The sequence below is a fragment of the Botrytis cinerea genome, chromosome 2, assembly GCF_000143535.2.
Source record: "Botrytis cinerea B05.10 chromosome 2, complete sequence".
NCBI lineage: Eukaryota > Fungi > Ascomycota > Leotiomycetes > Helotiales > Sclerotiniaceae > Botrytis > Botrytis cinerea.
Window position 1 is genome coordinate 1,885,609 of NC_037311.1, and position 17,677 is coordinate 1,903,285.

General features: G+C 42.7%; 6 protein-coding genes across 7 annotated transcripts; 4 read left to right on the top strand and 2 right to left on the bottom strand.

The window, feature by feature from the left end:
- Window positions 1-23: 23 nt before the first annotated feature.
- On the top strand, window positions 24-1,521 carry BCIN_02g05280 (hypothetical protein). The gene is made up of 2 exons (XM_001552728.2): window positions 24-287; window positions 361-1,521. Exons 1-2 carry the CDS (start codon window positions 267-269, stop codon window positions 1,108-1,110), a joined length of 771 nt encoding a protein of 256 aa, XP_001552778.2. The 5' UTR covers window positions 24-266; the 3' UTR covers window positions 1,111-1,521.
- Window positions 1,522-2,261: 740 nt separating this feature from the next.
- On the top strand, window positions 2,262-4,270 carry BCIN_02g05290 (hypothetical protein). 2 transcript variants are annotated; one of them, XM_024691369.1, is made up of 6 exons: window positions 2,262-2,455; window positions 2,531-2,815; window positions 2,866-2,982; window positions 3,045-3,627; window positions 3,682-4,169; window positions 4,222-4,270. In XM_024691369.1, the coding sequence occupies exons 3-5, from the start codon at window positions 2,938-2,940 to the stop codon at window positions 4,128-4,130; spliced, it is 1,077 nt and encodes a 358-aa protein (XP_024547139.1). In that variant the 5' UTR covers window positions 2,262-2,455; window positions 2,531-2,815; window positions 2,866-2,937; the 3' UTR covers window positions 4,131-4,169; window positions 4,222-4,270. The 2 variants fall into 2 exon arrangements, with proteins under 2 accessions (XP_024547139.1, XP_024547140.1); XM_024691370.1 differs by having other exon boundaries at window positions 2,534-2,815.
- Window positions 4,271-4,947: 677 nt separating this feature from the next.
- Window positions 4,948-6,632, bottom strand: BCIN_02g05300 (hypothetical protein). The gene is made up of 3 exons (XM_001552725.2): window positions 6,133-6,632; window positions 5,502-6,045; window positions 4,948-5,449 (listed from the first exon to the last, which is right to left on the bottom strand). The coding sequence occupies exons 1-3, from the start codon at window positions 6,549-6,551 to the stop codon at window positions 5,159-5,161; spliced, it is 1,254 nt and encodes a 417-aa protein (XP_001552775.1). The 5' UTR covers window positions 6,552-6,632; the 3' UTR covers window positions 4,948-5,158.
- A 1,820-nt stretch (window positions 6,633-8,452) lies between these two features.
- BCIN_02g05310 (hypothetical protein) lies at window positions 8,453-9,970 on the top strand. Its single transcript, XM_024691371.1, has 3 exons — window positions 8,453-8,763; window positions 8,934-9,603; window positions 9,663-9,970. Exons 2-3 carry the CDS (start codon window positions 8,951-8,953, stop codon window positions 9,757-9,759), a joined length of 750 nt encoding a protein of 249 aa, XP_024547141.1. The 5' UTR covers window positions 8,453-8,763; window positions 8,934-8,950; the 3' UTR covers window positions 9,760-9,970.
- A 2,217-nt stretch (window positions 9,971-12,187) lies between these two features.
- On the top strand, window positions 12,188-15,543 carry BCIN_02g05320 (hypothetical protein). The gene is made up of 2 exons (XM_024691372.1): window positions 12,188-14,121; window positions 14,243-15,543. Exons 1-2 carry the CDS (start codon window positions 12,324-12,326, stop codon window positions 14,869-14,871), a joined length of 2,427 nt encoding a protein of 808 aa, XP_024547142.1. The 5' UTR covers window positions 12,188-12,323; the 3' UTR covers window positions 14,872-15,543.
- A 327-nt stretch (window positions 15,544-15,870) lies between these two features.
- Window positions 15,871-17,365, bottom strand: BCIN_02g05330 (hypothetical protein). The gene has a single exon (XM_001552721.2). It carries the CDS (start codon window positions 17,238-17,240, stop codon window positions 16,095-16,097), a length of 1,146 nt encoding a protein of 381 aa, XP_001552771.1. The 5' UTR covers window positions 17,241-17,365; the 3' UTR covers window positions 15,871-16,094.
- Window positions 17,366-17,677: the final 312 nt, after the last annotated feature.

A 17,677-nucleotide genomic window follows, 5' to 3' on the forward strand; every position in this document is an offset into this window, starting at 1 on the left:
CTCGAGAATCTGCCACTCCAACAGTTCATAAACCTGGAAATCTGCAAGCCAAAGACGTGGGTAACACTATTACTCCTTGAGATTTCGTATACACGCTCCATCTTTCATCAAAGATAGAAGATTTGTGCTACTTAAATCCAAAAAAAGATTACTATTATTTTGACTCGATCAACAGAGATCCATCAAAACTCACTGTTACTTACCACTTCTGTTTTTCACAACGAGCTTGTACAGAACGTTGAATTGAAGGCCAAATAGACTTCAAGATGCCTATAAAGCCATTTTTTGTGAGTACTTCCTCTCTCTTTAAAGCTAATTAAACACATCATCTCTTAAGTCTCTTGACTAATTTATTCGTAGCCATTCAACCAGGACCATCCAAGCTTTCCTGCTGAAATGCGCTCCTGTCAGAAAAACTTCTCATCAAGGGAAGCGGCGATAGGAGCTATCCCTATTTTACAAGATTATCGAATGAACCACAGAGAAATCTTCGAGAAAGGATGCCGCAAAGCCTTTTCTGGGTTTTTCCGTTATGGATCAAAGGACTTTTGTCTTGTCGAAAACATGAATCCTGGCCTCCTCCCGGATTTCTTTTTTGAGATCAGACATAGTACCAATCCCTCGGAATACGCAGATATTACAGCTGCAACTCGAGGCATTCGCAATTCGACCAAGTTCTTCTTCGTCAGCTGCAACTATCATGACCCAGAGCATGTTATTGTTCGCACATATGCCAAGCTTCGGAACTTCGATTGGGATAACCAGTCGCAGATTGATGATCTGAATCTCTTTAGGATTGCAGCTATTACAGAGGGTTGTGGTATCATTGCTTTTACTGAAGACGGCAAAATACTTCTTCCTCCACCTGAGACGAAATCGACGGTTGAAGTAACACCTGAAGAGCAAAGTTCAAAGAAGCGGAAGGCGTTCAATTTCGTAGAGTCTTCGTTTAATGACATGCAAAATGATACAAGCGTCTCAAACAGCTCTGAGGCACAAAGTAATGTTGCAGCGCAAGATTTGCAAGCACATCCGTCGGCACCACCATCTCAACCAACTACATCCATATCTCAGGTTGATGAGTGGATTCGTTTTGCCTATTACAGATAACCTATGAGGGGCGGAGTTCGGGGAGCACTGGGCGTTGGGCAAGGGCCGCAGAGTCTTGTACAAGCCGGAGGGCATGTGTCACAACCACCCGCTCAAGCATATCGCAGTCATGAAGCATTACACCAATTTAACTAACGACATGTCATGAACCAAGGCCAAGATCCAGGATCTGGAATGCAGCGACAGGGTCCGTGGTATAACCAGAGAAGCCCATCACAATCCACAAGCCAAGTTTATGGAACGTATCAACAACATGGCCAAGGCCAACAAAACCTTACCCAGATTTCACTTGATTCTCCTCACGAACCCAGTCGATATGCCACTCAACATGCCCAACAAAGCTCTGTCCAAATCCAAACCGAAAGATACGGGGGCCCTCAGCAGGCACAGCAAGATAATAGTGAAGGCGCAGAGATGGGTTGTTAAAGTGCTTTGAGTTCAATCTCTTAATGGGATCCAAATGAATACTTCGGCATGCATATAAATATCTAATAGTCTCCAAATATGCGATTTCTATTGTATAATGGCTATCGGCGACATCTCAGTCCATCGTGGGATATATACAGCGCGGGAGAAGGTTATTATTCTGAAATGAGCAGAGGTTAGTGATATGAGCTTTCATGACAGTTGGAATGGGGAGATAAAGAAATGCTCTTAGATAGACCTGCTAGTTTTGGCACAACCAATTCCAATTTTCTTTTTCGCTTCTACCGAATTAGTGTCGCGTTTCCCCTCTGTATCAGGTGCCGAACAGACTATAAGGCGGTTACAGCAAAATAACAGAGGAAAAGATTCTTCAAAGGATCAGAGAGGATCAACTGATTGAAATGTACAGAGAACTACTGGAAGCAGCCGCATGACGAGGTGTTTACTTACAATGGTGGTGGACTTAGCCATGCCGTGTTATGCAAAAGTTTCATAACTTCCAGAGTTCCATGCCGTTCACATATCCCTCAATAACCACCATGATGGTGAACTTCATAAATATTATGAGGCCTTTCAGAAAAGATCCGAAACAGAATTGGGTGAATTTGCTGTCCCATACTTGACTCGAAGCGAAGTCCCGTGACTTTTGGGAAAGCCATGTACAATTACATTTCTCCCCTCCTCCTCCCTTCTGCTACGGCAACCAGTCTTTTTATGTCTATTTTGCAACCGCAATCCTTCGAATTGTAGCACCAAGACAACCATCTCTTTTTTGAACAATTCTCTGGAGCAATATAATTTGAAATTATTGCGATCAGAGTTGCCACCACTTGCATCTTTTTTGTTGCTGAGCAGCTGGTCTCTTTCCTCTCCACGAAACATTCCGCAAGTTTGAGAACGATAGGCTTTCATTAAACTGGTAAGGCTTCCTATGATTCTGATCTTCTGTCTCTGTTGTAGTCGGATAGATTTGCTAATAAGAACTAAAAAATAGCAGTTTATGCTGACAGGAACCGATTGTCATCGAGGCAGAGCACATCCAAACCATCCAAAACAAACCCAAAACTGGCGCATCACAAAAGCTTCAGTCATTTAGCGCATAAATAAGAAGTAGCTCAAGTTTTACCAAAACATAATCATTGTTGGCCATCGACAGCGACTGGGCTGCCTTTCAAATTTCAAATACTTTTTTCGAACCAAGCAATTTGACTAGCACAGCAATCGCACATACAACCCTCATAAGTAGCCCTGTTGAGGTATTTACCAGTAGATTCAGCGAGTAAGCTCAAAAACAATTCTTTACCTTTCAGCATGCTAATATGGCAATAGAACATTTTGAAGACTTTCGTCAGAAACAATTTCAACATCTTCTTGCAAACTTTCAATTTCCACAAATTCATCATGTCTCCACCTCAGATAAACGTAGATATTGCTTTGTGCTTGTTGGTATGTTAACTAGGATATAACAAGTATCTTTGATAGAAAAATATATACTAACTGATGACCAGAAGAACAGCGACACTAATTTTCTCATCGGCTACAAAAATTCGATTCCTGATCCGAGATACTTGACGTTCGACCAAATAAAAGACACCAATCCCGCTGTCTTGGGAAACCCCGAACCTCATAAGTTCATCTATTTCCATTTCAGAAAAGCCGACGACTTTGTAAGATCTAAGCAGATCATCATGCATAGATTCCCCAATGCCCGCAACCACGATTGGGATAATCAGGATGATATCAATAAACTCAATGTATTTAGAATGGCTGCCGTCAAATTAGCAATGGCTGGCATTGATGTTTCAGTGGGAAAGAAATGTTACAGCGTTGTACCCAAGTCATTGAAAAGAATTTGGTTTCCAAATTTGGTAGAATTTGTTGAAGAGTGGAGAGCTGAATCTTCCAGATATCAGGCTGAGGCGATGATCGATCAAAATATGACTGATGGAGACGAGGCACACTATGGAGATGATGAAGATGACGAAGATGACGAAGATGACGAAGATGACGAAGATGACGAAGATGACGAAGATGATGGAGACGATGAATATGATGGATACGGTGGATACAGTAGATTCTATGCAGGCAATGGTATTTCCCCTAGATATCCCGACGAACATGAGATTGTAACTGATATTGCTGAAGCTCATGGAAATGTTGTTCATCTCGCTCGCAGAGCCATCCAAACTGGCGTTGAGAATTTAGAGGGACAGCAAGGATCCGCTGAAGTAGAAGGTGGTATGACTATTGAAACATCTGTCGATAGTACAGATGATGATGACTTGTCATCGGATGGTGTCAGAGATCGACAAGCGCTTCGAGCTTATCACGCTGCTGCTCGAACTGCGCTCTCGTCTTCCTCCTACATCCCAGTCGAAGCCCCAATTCAAAACCCAGCATTAAGCTCTGCTCCCACAAACACCGGTTCGCCAATCCCCTCCTCCCAATTTGCTGGTTCTCCAATAATTGGTCCTCAACCATTGAGTTTAGCTGCAGAAGCCGAATCATTGAGCCTCGACGACCCTGATGCAATGAGCTTTGAATTGGAGCATTCTGTCAACAATGAGGGCCATGAAGGAATTTCACTGCTATGAAAAGCAAGGTAGCTGCAGGTGAAGGCAAGATTCGTGTCGGTAAATTCATCCAAAGCTTAATGTTTGATTCAAGCTAATGTCAATTCTCCAGAATAACAAAAGCTCGCTTTGATTTAGTTGAAAATCCTACGATCTCAGCAAATCTCTAAGAAACGTCTTCGGTCCTCGTGCGATTCAATCTTCTGAACCAAAACTACCGGTTGCTCAACTACCAAGGTCTCACCATCGACCAGAACCTTTACACGGATCTGCCTCGAATATTCTACAAATTCATAAGCAATATGTCTACAGTTTCCTTCGTCCCTCCTTCAACAAGCCTCCATTTGATAAGCGCTCATTCCTGCGACACATGTTCTTGGCAATATGATGTCTATGAGAACATCGTGTTTTGAGAATAGCCCATGGCAAATTTTTTAAAAAAAAACATTGGTGTTGGAATAGCGAGCTCTTGCAGTTGGCTTCTGGATGTTGTTTTCTTTCTTTTTTCTTTCCTTTCTTTTCTTTAATGGTAATAAAGCTGGTGGATTTCGTGGTCAAATAATAAGTTGGTAACAAATATGGCGTCGTTCGGGTCCTCTATTTAAGGTGTTGTTCCCAAGTCAGCATTGAGTCCTTGGCACAACGTTGGGTCACGACATCCTTGGATAGATTGCATTTTGCTATTTGCCCGGGAAATCATCTTAGTTAGGCAGTTTATGAAACAAAAATTTCTTGAAGCAAAAAAAGTTTGCACAGATTTTCAATTTGCTCGCTGATGACATGTGACACGACTCTTTTATAATTCTGCCCATGTAAGGGCTGTACACTAAGAGAAGAATGGTAAACTCTAATATTGATCACCACTAGTCCAGATTTACAAATAGATGCAATTTCTCTCCCGTGGACTCCGGAACTGAGCACCTCAAATCGGGGCTTATTCTTCAGCATGCCAAGGCAAGATATAAACAGTAATTCTATTTTAATATATTTTCATATAACTAAGTAATTATCATCATTAAACTCTAAGGTACATACCGAGCGCCAAAACTTTAAACAGCGGGACCTCTTCCGATCCATGTACGATAGCTTCTGAAAGGACCTCTTCGTTTATCAATGTTCTTATACTGTCTACCAGGAGCGAGTCCTTGTTGGTTAGTAGTAAAGTAGAGCCATCCATCCAAGATGGCCATTGTATCAGCAGCCTGAACTTGACCACCACGAACGAGGGTCTTGAGGTTATAGTTCGCGGCTGCTACCATGCCTTCGCCACCGGCTGGAGTACCGTTGACCTCATCGGTAACTTCGGATTGAAGAGTATCGGCGTAGAGAATTGCGTTTTGCTGCGGTATGGATTAGTGATAGTACGGGAATGATAAAATTTAAGGAACATACAGCAGAAGCACAAATGTATACTCTTCCACGGTCATCAGCCGTAAAGCCAGCTTGCTCGGATGGGAAGTTTCCAGGATTTTGAACCACAGCTTCGATCTCTGCATCTGTCAAGTTGGAGATGAAAGCTTCCTGAGACGCATAGTACCAGTGGTTAGAAGCCTTCACACCCCAGTACACGTTACCCCCAGTCAACGCAATACCGTTAGTTCCGGAGTTGAGATTTGAAGACGTGGTACCGGCCCAGTTTCTGATGACTTCTCCATTATACATGGAGATGAAATTGGGATCGGGGGTTGTGAAAGTGCTGTTAAAGAGATGTCTAACAGTGGCTCCAGTGTCGAGATCTATAGTAGTAATAGAACCGTATGCTGAGTCCTCGGTAACAAATGCATATCCGGCGGTGCCAAGAGTGTTGTTGACTTTGATATCGTTCAATTGGATTTTGGCATAGTAAAGCTCAGGTGGATAGATGTAGTTACGGATCAACTCGCCGGTAGTGTAGTTGAATGCCATAATTTTAGCTCCGTAGGTTGTGGGGTGGGAACTAAGTGAAAGTCAGCTGATTATTCATAATCCAAAAAAGTACTAAGCCCCTGAATTTGTAGACGAAGAAATTGGAACATAAACATACGCTCCATTAGGAACTCCACTGTCAATAACCCAAAAGGTATTTTCCGCATCCAAAACCACATTCTGCACATTAACAAAGCACTCCGAAGCATTTTGGCCCGCAGCACAATTTTGCCATTCAGCTGATGGCCATGGAGCTTCACTGTTGAAGCCTGTAGCTTTCGTAAGAGTCCAGTTTTGTGGCTCCATATTACGTGCATAAGTGAAGAAGATGTTGCCTTCCGGATCCAAGCCTAGTCCAGTGGGAGCACGCACATACTCATGAACGGCTTCCAACCCGGGCCCAATAACATCCAAATCGGCGGAACATTGTCCAATAGTGGTGAGATTGGTGCGCTGCTGTGATAGCGGAATTGGACAGGTGCCATTGAAGGTTTGAGCAGTTGCTGTTGCTGCAAAGGCAGCTAAGAGGAGTAACATCCTTACGGGTCTAGAATGTTCGCGTATCAACGAAAAACGAGAAGGACAAAGAAACTCAAAAACAAAATCGGTCTGAGATCCAAAATCATCATGGCTAGACGGGAAGTATGTATTTATTTGAATATTCGGATTTGGCTGCGCATATAGTCATGGCAATACTGCGGCCTTGAAGAACTTCGGCATTCAGATTTAAGGTTGGCGATGATGAGTTTCGGAACTTGGCACTCACTTGGCATATCCCACAATTTATTTAAAGGCGCCGGCGACCCCTTCACGGCCACTTGGCGCATGATACAGTGGAATACATCGCACATTAAAATTAATTAAGAGGGCGAAGCGACTGGCTCAGGGTGGATCTCTGAATACCTTGTTGGATCAAGTTGAAGCGCAAATTATTTGTTCTGATGGATTGACAAACTTGTTGCGATATTGTGTATATAAAGAGAACCCGCGTATTTTTAAAAACCGACGTATGTTTTCGAGTTTGGATCCTGAGTAAGACAGGATTCGCTTACCTTGAATTTTTATAAAGCTCAAAGAAGGTATATGCTGCGCCAAGTGGATGCTACAGACTAGCATAGCTCGTTATTAACTCCGACCCCCTTTTTTTTAAACTTTCCAAGAATTGCTTTTTTTGCAGACTCTCATGTCACTTATATCGTTATGTCATGTAAAATAGAAGTACAAAGTGTACTCATGACAGATTATGGACGAGCAATTTGTTAATATTCCGATATCCGGAACCATTGCAAGCTAAAACCAGAGAATTCATTATGCAATTCTGGTTTATTAGCCAAGTTTCAATATCTTGTTCTTCCCACATGGAGTCATGAACGCCGGAATCAAAATCCTAGCGGCCTAAGCTCGCCTAAGCAACTCCTCTGATGCAAATCCCCCGTTTACGCAAATCTCCTAGGATCGGAACTAACAGCTACAGCCCATAAATAGGAGTTGATGAAAGGCCGTTCAATCAGATGGATCTGGATTTTAGGATCGAGAATAATGGAATGGTTATTCAGTACTAGCTACCGAACACAGCAAGGCCATAAATTGGATACGGTAGACACTGAGGTGAAATGAGGGATCCGCCGTTCGGAGCATAAAACTCTGAGAATGTAGGAGATCTGGAATAGTAGACAAAGCAGTCTTTAATAACCTAATTTCAACAAGAGATACACGAAGTCGTTGAGTGTGAAACATAAAGCAGCTCATTGAGATCTCATGTCAACATCTCGAGTTTTCCAGATCCAAGTACTTGAAGAATAGTATCTTTTGGTAAAATCTCTCTTTAGAAGATTGGAATTCTCACCTAGTTTTCTCCATAATTTGTTCATGTGCTTTTCATTGCGCAAGAGCTCAATCATAGTTTTTGTGCAAGCTCCGAAATTCGAGAAATGGCTTATATGCGTTGTGCATTTAAGGATTCAATGAATGAAGCCACAGATTCTGAATTCAATACATACTTCTAGGAAGGTTTTATTACACTGTATTATTGTACTTGGAAGTGGTATTCCTGATTGTAATTTTGTCATTATATAATAAAGATAAGATACAACCGCCTTGGATGTGGCTCTGCAAGTTATTAACTTTGAGTGTAATGAAAGGCGAATTGTGAATCTGTAAGCTAAATCCAATGCGTCTCAATAGTTACATAGGGGTTCTTATAAGATTCTTCCTGGTATTCACCTAAAATGTTGCCTGTAGAAGTCACCTAGACTTGCTAGCGATTGGACAAATCAAATCTATCTGATGTTATTTGAATCAATCACAACTACCTCCTACCTTTTATAGAAACCATAACTACCACAAGTAACTCTATCTAATTACTTTCCTGACTCATTTTACGAATGAAGTGTTTGTGTTTGATGAAACTTAGGTGTAGTTAGTATCCTACAGCAACTGTGAATAATGAATCCCTGAGCATACTGTCGTCGACCTGCCGACCAGCTGTATGGCGTTTCAGAACAACATCGCCGTACCTTTATTTATCTATATAATCACAGCATTTTACAACTTGAGAACTTCTTTATTACATCAGAGACCTTCCAAACCAAGTACCTGAAATATACCCCTTTCAAAAAGACTTCCACGGACAAAGTATTTCAACCACACAACCAAATTCACAGGCTTTTTGCATTTTTTGATACTTCAAACATCTTGTCCATCAAGACATCCAGAAATTAGATTCTTTTTCAATCCAAGACCATAATCTGTAAGTAAATTTTACTGCCAAAGGTTTGAGAAGCTACCCGGAATTCCATCTTGAGGCACTGCTCTCAACTATCCCATGATATCTACCTGAACATTTGCCACCAGTCTCACTCATCCATACCATGCATTTCAACATCAAAAAATCAGTCAAATTCACTAACAGTAATAAAGAATTTATTTAGATCAACATGTCTCCACCAAAAAATCAAGAACTTCCACCAACCAAAGCCCCTCGTCCCCCATTCGGTGAGCCAGGGCACCAAGGAAAATCCGCTCTCCTTCGCGAGAACTTTCTCTGCAATCTCGCAGACGCGATCGTTCCTGCTGGTCTTTTCGGTGACCACAAGAGACATCGCCGAGACAGCGCATATCGTGCGGGGGACTTCAAGAAGGCGGACGTGGAGGCCCACGATGAGGAGGATGACTGGGTTAACTTGACGGATAAGACTGTCAAATCAGGTCCTCTCCAGATCACTCCTCGTGATGTGGGGTCTGAAGAGCGCCGACATAGTCCTAGTATGAGCAAGTCCTCGTCATTGAGTCCGGGATTTAGCCAGGCTAAGCTCAGTGCCGGATCGATCCAGGATGCATTTGTTGCCTGGGCTATCACTGGCGATACCGATTTGACTCCTGCCATCATTGGCCAGCCGGACAAATCCAAGTTCGTCCTTCGTCGCTATGACATTCGCGACCCCACAAAGATCGAGAAGAAAGTCATTGATTTGCACATAGATGAATTTGACTGGAAAAACAAGGAGCATGTTGACAGACTGAATAAGGCTCGTCGACACTGGGAGATCAACACTCTGGAGTCTAATCCACAGACCAGTGGGAAGTCTCGGTAAGTTTTCATGTCCTGAGCCGCTAAAGGTTGAAGTTACTAATCGTGATAACTTATAGCGTTACCATCGATGGCAGACGCTCTCCAATCGACACCTCGGTTGGAAGCTGGTCACCAGGTGATGAGGAGGATGATAGCAACTTGATTGAATTCTAGAAACCCTAGATATTCTAATGGCGCTACGAGTAAGAGATTCCCATCACTGAACGTTTTTAAGCTGTGATGGGATGTCATGGGATGTTATGCATGAGATAGTCAGTGTTTTTCCAATGATTTAATCACGGGACTATGGGGCAGCAGGACTTGTTTAACTGTTTTCATACCCCGGGACTTCACGGCGTTTGGCCTATTTGTAGATCTTATTTTATACAGATAGAACACTAGCTTCTTTGAATGCGATTTGTATCTCTTTAAGGTGTAAAATGGCTTGAAATGTGACTGCTAGTGATATGTGCCTGTACCAAGGAAAACGCTTCATTCCCTACGGTGTCTCCATTCTGCCTATCGCTTCTTCTCGTGCTCTTTGGTATTAGCAAGTTGTCCATTCCCCAAATCAGATTTGTACTAGTTCTGATGGCTTTTCAAATTAATAACATGCTAAGTGATGAGAATGGCCTATCGCTGAATGTTTTGAGTTGCTTTCTGATTCTGAGTTTTACTTAACGTACATCTATTACCCATGCTAATTGGTGATACACGGAGATGAAGCGTAGAAAAGAAGGTAGTGAAAGGAAAGATTTGGGATGAAGAAGAGGCTATGGAGGGTTTTGTAATGAAGAGTATCTAGGTGTAGACATAGAGAGGGGATGAAAGGGGGAATAAAGAAGTGCACATAAAGATGGAGAGGGGAGAGGGGAGAGGAGTGGGTGTTACTGGATACTAAAGTGCATAATGATACAACTGGAATAGAATCTCCACGAGAACTCAAGCCAAGTCCCCATGTTACCTTTCCTTCAGATATCCCTTCAGACAATGAATCCCTCTTCAACAAGTCATCTAATTCACAAGGCCTTTTCGCTTGGAAGGCTTAGTACTCCTCCTCTCTCCCCCTCTTTTTTTTATGAGCTTGATGGCTAGAACGGTGTGATAAGTATGAACGAAAGTGATGTGAGATTAAAGTCAAACAAGCTAGCGAGCATTGATACTAGATTAGATATACCTAGCCCCTCCCGGTGTATTGCCTCCATGGACAAAATGAAGTAATGCCATATTCTCAGACCGCCGCTCTTATCCTGGAATAGTAATTTAGCCTCCTCTACTGGCGGGGATCAGATTCAAGATATGCGAAAGTCTAGAGATGATTCTGCTTGAAGTGGTTTACACTATTCCAGATACATTTCACCGAATCACTAATCGGTCAAAATTCTAACAAGAGACAAGAAAAGGGCCACATGAACTCTTTCATTGATCTCAAGATCTTGAAGAAACCAAAGAGCCAGCATAAAGTCTAAACACCTCCCACACACCCAGAAATGGAGCGTGAGAAGGATCCTATCTGAACTTATCTTTATGCCGACAACATCCATACGTGAAAGTAGAGAAAGGGTAGATACACCACAGTGTTAAACCAATTGTGTCAAGTGAGATATGTACAGCTTGCAGTAGTAATAAATTCGAATTGAAAACTTCTCTCATATTCACTTGAACCAACCACAACTCTACCATCCCAACCATCTTCAATCTTCAATATTCACTCCTCACTCCTCACTCCTCAATCTCTCCAGGAAAACAATTGTTTCTCTGTATAATATTCTCAATATTCACAATATTCACATAGCAACCACCGTATTGATGGCAGGGTAGAGACCAATGCCTGATTATACCAAGCAAGGACATCTTTCATCAAGCTGAACAGAACATTGATACAAAAGGACCCAAATATCAAAATCCATTCGAATTATTTCTTTCTCACAACAACTTCTTCCATCCTCACAACATCAACATCTCAACCTCCTAAAGCTCTTTTCAACTCTTTTCCCAACAGCAATCCTTCAATTATTTCTTGTCATTGGATTTCCACTTCTTTCGTCAGCGGCAACCTCACCAACTCGCCTTTTTGACTTCTCTGGAGAACCTCCTCGAAGTTTCCAAAGTACGCTTTATCTTCAGTAAGCACATCGATTTCTCTCCAGCTCTTTATGTGCCATCTCTTTCCAGGGTCTTTTGTCTATCCTTACTCTTCCCTCTTATGAATTGAAGCCCTTTTCCATAAAAGTATCTCTCTTCCTGCAGAATATACTTCTTCTATTCTCTCTATCCTTGCGCTTGCGCAGATAGATCGCTCTACTGGATTACACTTATCTCATCCAGTGTGCTTCTTTTCTGCATCATCTTCTTCCCAATTCTTCGGGCAGATCATCATTCTTTCTTGCGCTTGTACATTGAATCTCCACCACCCTCCGTTGCATATCTTCATTCAGATCTGCTACCTCTCCTGTGTAGTAAATTAGTTCCAAAATTTTCACCTTCCATCCTTGACCCAATTTTGTACGATCTTACTTGACATCTTATTGTCGGTGACACCACTCTACAAACTCTTCTAACTCAAGATTATCTGGTTAGAATCAGCGAACAGTCTCTTAGAGGTCTCGTTTATGTTTTTGCATGCGTTCTAGGAACCTCGCATTCACCTGAATTACCTGACTAGAGATCTCGAGCATTGATACTAATTCATTTGAACAGTTAGCAAAAAATCGAAAATCGAGTACAGACGAGTACACATGATGGAGAGTATACGAGAGATGGAAAAGGACTATGACAAAAGCGTGTTTGGCCCTCCGAAGTCACCTCTTTTCCGAGGCTTGGGTGTTCTCAGTGCCGCTGCTGTTTCTCAGGAAGAAGATCGAGTTTCTACAACCGACCACAGAAAAGCTGGATATGAACATAAAAAATCTGCGGCTCCTTTCGAACGCTTAGATCGCAGTTCGGGCTTTGTTATGGGGAGTCGCAGTGGTGATAAGTCCAAGGACACCCACGGGGCCAGTACGACCACCCACAAAAACTCTCCGCCGAGCGACCATAGGGACGGATCAGAAATGGCTCTCGATACAACACTCAGTCGCTTGTATTCTCCAAATGTGCCACAAGTCACCAAGAAGCAGCCTAACCATACTTGTCCTTTCAAGCATAATCACTCAATCGGTAGATTTTGTTTCAATTGTCGATGTATGAAAATGCCATGGGGAGACAGACTTCCAGTAGCTCTCGACACGAAAGGCAACAAAATCAAAGTCCCCCCACAAGGTGCGTTGTTAGAAGGTGTAAGAAACTTGACTGAGCCCCACGAGATCGCCCAGCTTGCTCTGCTTATCGAGTTTCGCATCATAGAACAAGATCTCGCCACTGTTCCCGGCCTTGTTGCAGCTTTCCAATTCTTTCCACATTTGCATGATGTTGCTCATAGAGTTGCAGATATGGTCAAGGAACTTCGAACATTGGCTGATGAAGGTGAGAGTGAACGAGTACCACAATGGTTCGACACACTCCATGAGTTATTAAAACATCCAACTTCAACTCACGACCAGTATTTCGCACAGATCACTGGGGAGTGGAACTTCCAAGCAAAGAAACCAGCACCACCGGTCCAAGAAGCTCGAATCTCCACGCGAGTTTTCACCGGTATCCCAGCAATGCTCACCAGAGAAGATGCAATCAACTATGATAGAAATCGAGACGGTCATACCGTAGCTGAGGTCGACGAACTCATTGGTCATCTCAATAGGAACGAGAGTAGGGGCCCAGGATATGTTCAATTTACGTTTGACTTTGTGAGTTGGTTGAGGGAAGGAGCGCATAGCACTGGTAATGATGCTCCGCAGTGGAGTCCTCGCTATACCCAAGAGTATTATAAGCATTTGTATCCTGCGCCTGCATTGGTCAAACGAACCACAAATAATCGCGAACGATCGCATGGTCAGCTGGATTTTACAAGTCGTCGGAACTCGACACCCGCAACACCACGTTGTAGCGAAGAAACCTCCGAAGTTGAGCTCTACGACAGCAATGATGAAGAAGAAGAGCTTGAAGGAGCTTACTTTCGTAAGCTTCCAGAAGTCAAGAAGAATACACCAGGTCGTGCCAATGTTACGTGGCGTTTCGTTGAAGGAACAGACATCACGAATGCTCAACTCGGTACACCCGATCCTAGCAAGTTTTACTTGACCCGCCAGAATATCGATGATCCCAAAGAGGTTGATCTTCGTCAATACGCACAGATTGCCGGATTTGACTGGAATAATCCTGCGGATATCAAGAAGCTCAACAAGGCTAGGGCTCAGAATCGTAAGCGTACCCATGGAAACATCGCAGAAACACGAATCCCATGGACACAGCTGGAGAAGGATAAACTCTTTGAAGAGGTACAAGATGCAATTAGGGTTGGTGAGACGAGACATACAATTGACTGGGATGAAATTGCAGACCGACTCAGACAGAGATTCGACGGCTTTGTACAGAAGAAGGGATCAAAATTGGCACCAGGGGTTGAGAGAGAACCGAAGGATGGCAAAAAAGATAGAAGTAGGTCAAAATTTCCTCCTTGATTTTTTGTTGTTAAAGGCTTGAAAGCCCGTAAACCTCGAGCTGCGATTGTGGATTCAATTTGTTTTCGAAACACGATTACTAACTAATAGTTTCACAGCTCTTAAGACCAGTCGCAGCGACCGCGTAGGTTACAATCGTACTGGCTCTGCAACCGAGACACAAGCCTTGAAATACCCAGATATTCTCAAGTTAATTAATGATGCAACTGGACTTGGTGGAAAAGGGGGACGTGGCATGCTTAGAGGTCCTCGCCGACTCTCGAAAGTTGCTGGCGACGAGAAGAATAGTCGACCAGCAAAACAAGCCACACGCTCCCCACGCCCCAGCTTTTCAGAGGCCATCGATGACGAAGAAGATGAAGAGGTCGACCCACCAACAAAGAAACACAAAAGTGGCAGAGCTTCCGGAACGATGTATAACGCGCAGACCGCAGAATCTAATCGGCTAACAAAGCGTCCTCAGAGCATCCCTAGCCAGAGCTTCTTGCACATGTTTGATAATGTACTTGATGAAGAAAATGATCGTCCATCAAAGAAAGCAAAGATTATCCACCGTCGTTATTCAAGCAGTCCACCACCTCGTATGCTAAAGAAGCATTATGGTGACGACGAGGATGACAGACTACCACCTACGCCATCCCGATCATCAGCATTGAATGCTGCGCTTGGCTTGAGATTTCCAAAGAGTAGTGCAAAGCAGTTTGACGCCACTTTCATCAGGAAATAGGCGGTTTTCAGATTCATACTCGCGGAACACTCACTTACTACGTTTTGGTATCCGGCATGCTTCCTCGCCCTTCTTATCCACGCATAGATTCTAGTTTTGACCAGTGCACCAGGTTATTTCCTCGGTAATCGACCTCAGTTTTTCACAATTTTCAATTTTCATCTGACATACCGAGGAACACAAGATTTCCAACGCGAATTTTCAATATGTACGACTCATCCTCCTCGATAGTACGACTACAAGTTTAGCATGAATTCCATTCACAAAAAACACATGCAAAAGGAATTTTCTCAATCAATTTCGCCTACCAGGAGGCATTTCTCATGAACAATGATGTCACCAGTCTCAAAAACTCGGCATTCGGCAATCCTACACCACGCAAAAAATTCTTTCTTTTTAGCTTTAGGGATAGCGAACGGTATGGTGCAAGTAGTATGGATATGGTAGAGATTACGAACGGATGATTTCAATGGCGTACATGCAGCTTTTTTTGTTTCCTTTGATGCAATAGGGTTGGGATATGTATGATATTGAGAAATTATGAAGCACGTTTACGATCATGATATGATGTAAAGTTGGCGGTTGTTCCTGACTTCTTTTGTGTATTTGGGTTTAGGTTTGGGTTGGGTTGTGCTCCTTTTTCTTATAGTGTAGGATAAAAAAAAATCGAGGAAGAAGATATTTCAACCTGAATAATAATGGCGGTATAATGTGAGATGTGTAGTTGTGTTTTGTTGTAGAAGTTACAGTGTGTGAAAAGCAGCCAAGTCAAAACCCCTTTTTACCGTCGGCCATCTTGGTCAAGTATCTCATTTAACTTTTCGACTTTACAATATTTTTCGCCTTTTTTTTATTATAGAAAAACAAAGCTTTTTAATAAAGTTTTTATAAGTGCATTATAATGAAACCATTGGAAAGATTGAATAAGATGTTTAATCTATATAGCTAATTGTAATGAAAGATTAAAATAATGAAGATATAGATACACATTTGCATTTCTGCTATACAGACTCAGAATTTTAGAATCGTTGAATTGATATTATATATATTAATTAATTATATACAAGAATGTGATGATGAGATTTGCGATGCGCTCTAATATACTCTATTTCCCCTTCTTTTTTCTCGAAACTCATGTGCTTTGATATATCTATCTATCTATCTGGTTTTGTCCAGGATATATATACGTCGTCTGTATCTAGACTCCTTTCATGATTTCCTACTTAATAGGCGTCTTCTTCCTCCTCGTCGTCTTCCTCGTCGTCGTAGTAACACACATCGTCATCATCATCATCACCGTCGTCGTTGTCGTCGACTACAGCACTGGAAGATGCGGCGGTAGTGGAAGTGGTGGTAGGTGTGGATATGGAGATGGAAATCGAGGAGTTGGTGTATATTAAGGTTGGGATTGCTGCGGAGGGGAGCTGGGAGGTGCTGATGGTTGTGTTGGTTGTGTTGGTTGGATAGAGGGTGGGGAGTATGGTTGGGAGTTGAGAAGTGCTGATGGTTGTGTTGGTTGGAGAGAAAGTTGGGATTGAAGTTGTGGTTGCCGCGGAGGGGATTTCGGAAGTGCTGATGGTTGCATTGGTCGATGGGATGACGATGGCGGAGCTACTGGCAGCTGCTGATGGAATCTCAGACGAGCTAGATGTTGCTGCTGCTGATGGAATCTCAGAAGAGCTAGATGTTGCTGCTGCTGATGGAATCTCAGAAGAGCTAGTGGTTGCCGCGATTGAAGGGGTTTCAGAAGTGCTGGTAGTTGCAGCCGCTGAAGGAGTTATAGTCGAAGTATAAACGACCTCAATAGTAGACGTAACCGTCTCGTATGAAGTATCCGTTTGTAAAGCAGTGCTTGTGACAACACAAGGATTAGTTGTATATTGCACAACGTTGAAAACGCTTGAACTAGCTGGTACTTGAGTGACAGCTCCATTTTTCAAGAAGCACTGATATAGAGCACCAATAGTGGTAAAAACAATTCCGTTACATGAACTGGCAGATGTTTTCAGATTGTTGAGAACATTGCAGAAGGATACACAGATAGAAGTGGCAGCAGCTCCAACAGGCTCGACATAGGCACGAATGATATTTCCACCATCGAGCGATGCAGAGCATTGCTGAGAATAATAATTGCCTCCGGGCAAGGACCAGACCGCACCGCCCGAGCAAGTGCCTGTTGGGATTGCACTTTTTACATTACAGGTCGTTGCTGTAGTGATAATCGGATAGGCAGTGATAATGGTATTTGTGACTGTACTGAGGCTGGTTGATGTGACAGCAACTTCCGATGGACTGATAGCTTGTCGGGGAGCGACGGCAACAGCTTGACTTAAGCCGGTCAAGGCAGAAAGAACGATTAAAACCCTCATCTTGAGTAACTAGGAATAATGTAAAGGAGTGACAGATATAATCAAAGGCAAATGAGTGGTTGAATTGAAAGAGAGTAATGAATTTGAGATATCTAAAGAGAGATGATCTACATCTTTGTATAAACATGATTGTGGGGAATTAAGCTCAGCTCTAGACTTCCAAGGGAAGCAATAACACTTGCGCTAAGTATAGATAGTGCGATACTACTAGTATGCGAGCACGTTCCGATTGCTTGGAGAGCAGGGTAAGATTGTTTGCGGGGCGAGCCGTGTTTTCTTGCCAGGAGGCAAGCGTAGAATTTGTATGCTTGTACATAATACATAAACTATCTTGCAGTATCATGAGTGATTTGTTGTTTTGGTTGAGATAGTACTCGAAGGAATGACTTCTCTGGCTACCAATTCGTTATGTTTTCGATTCTTTCACTGCCTCCTAG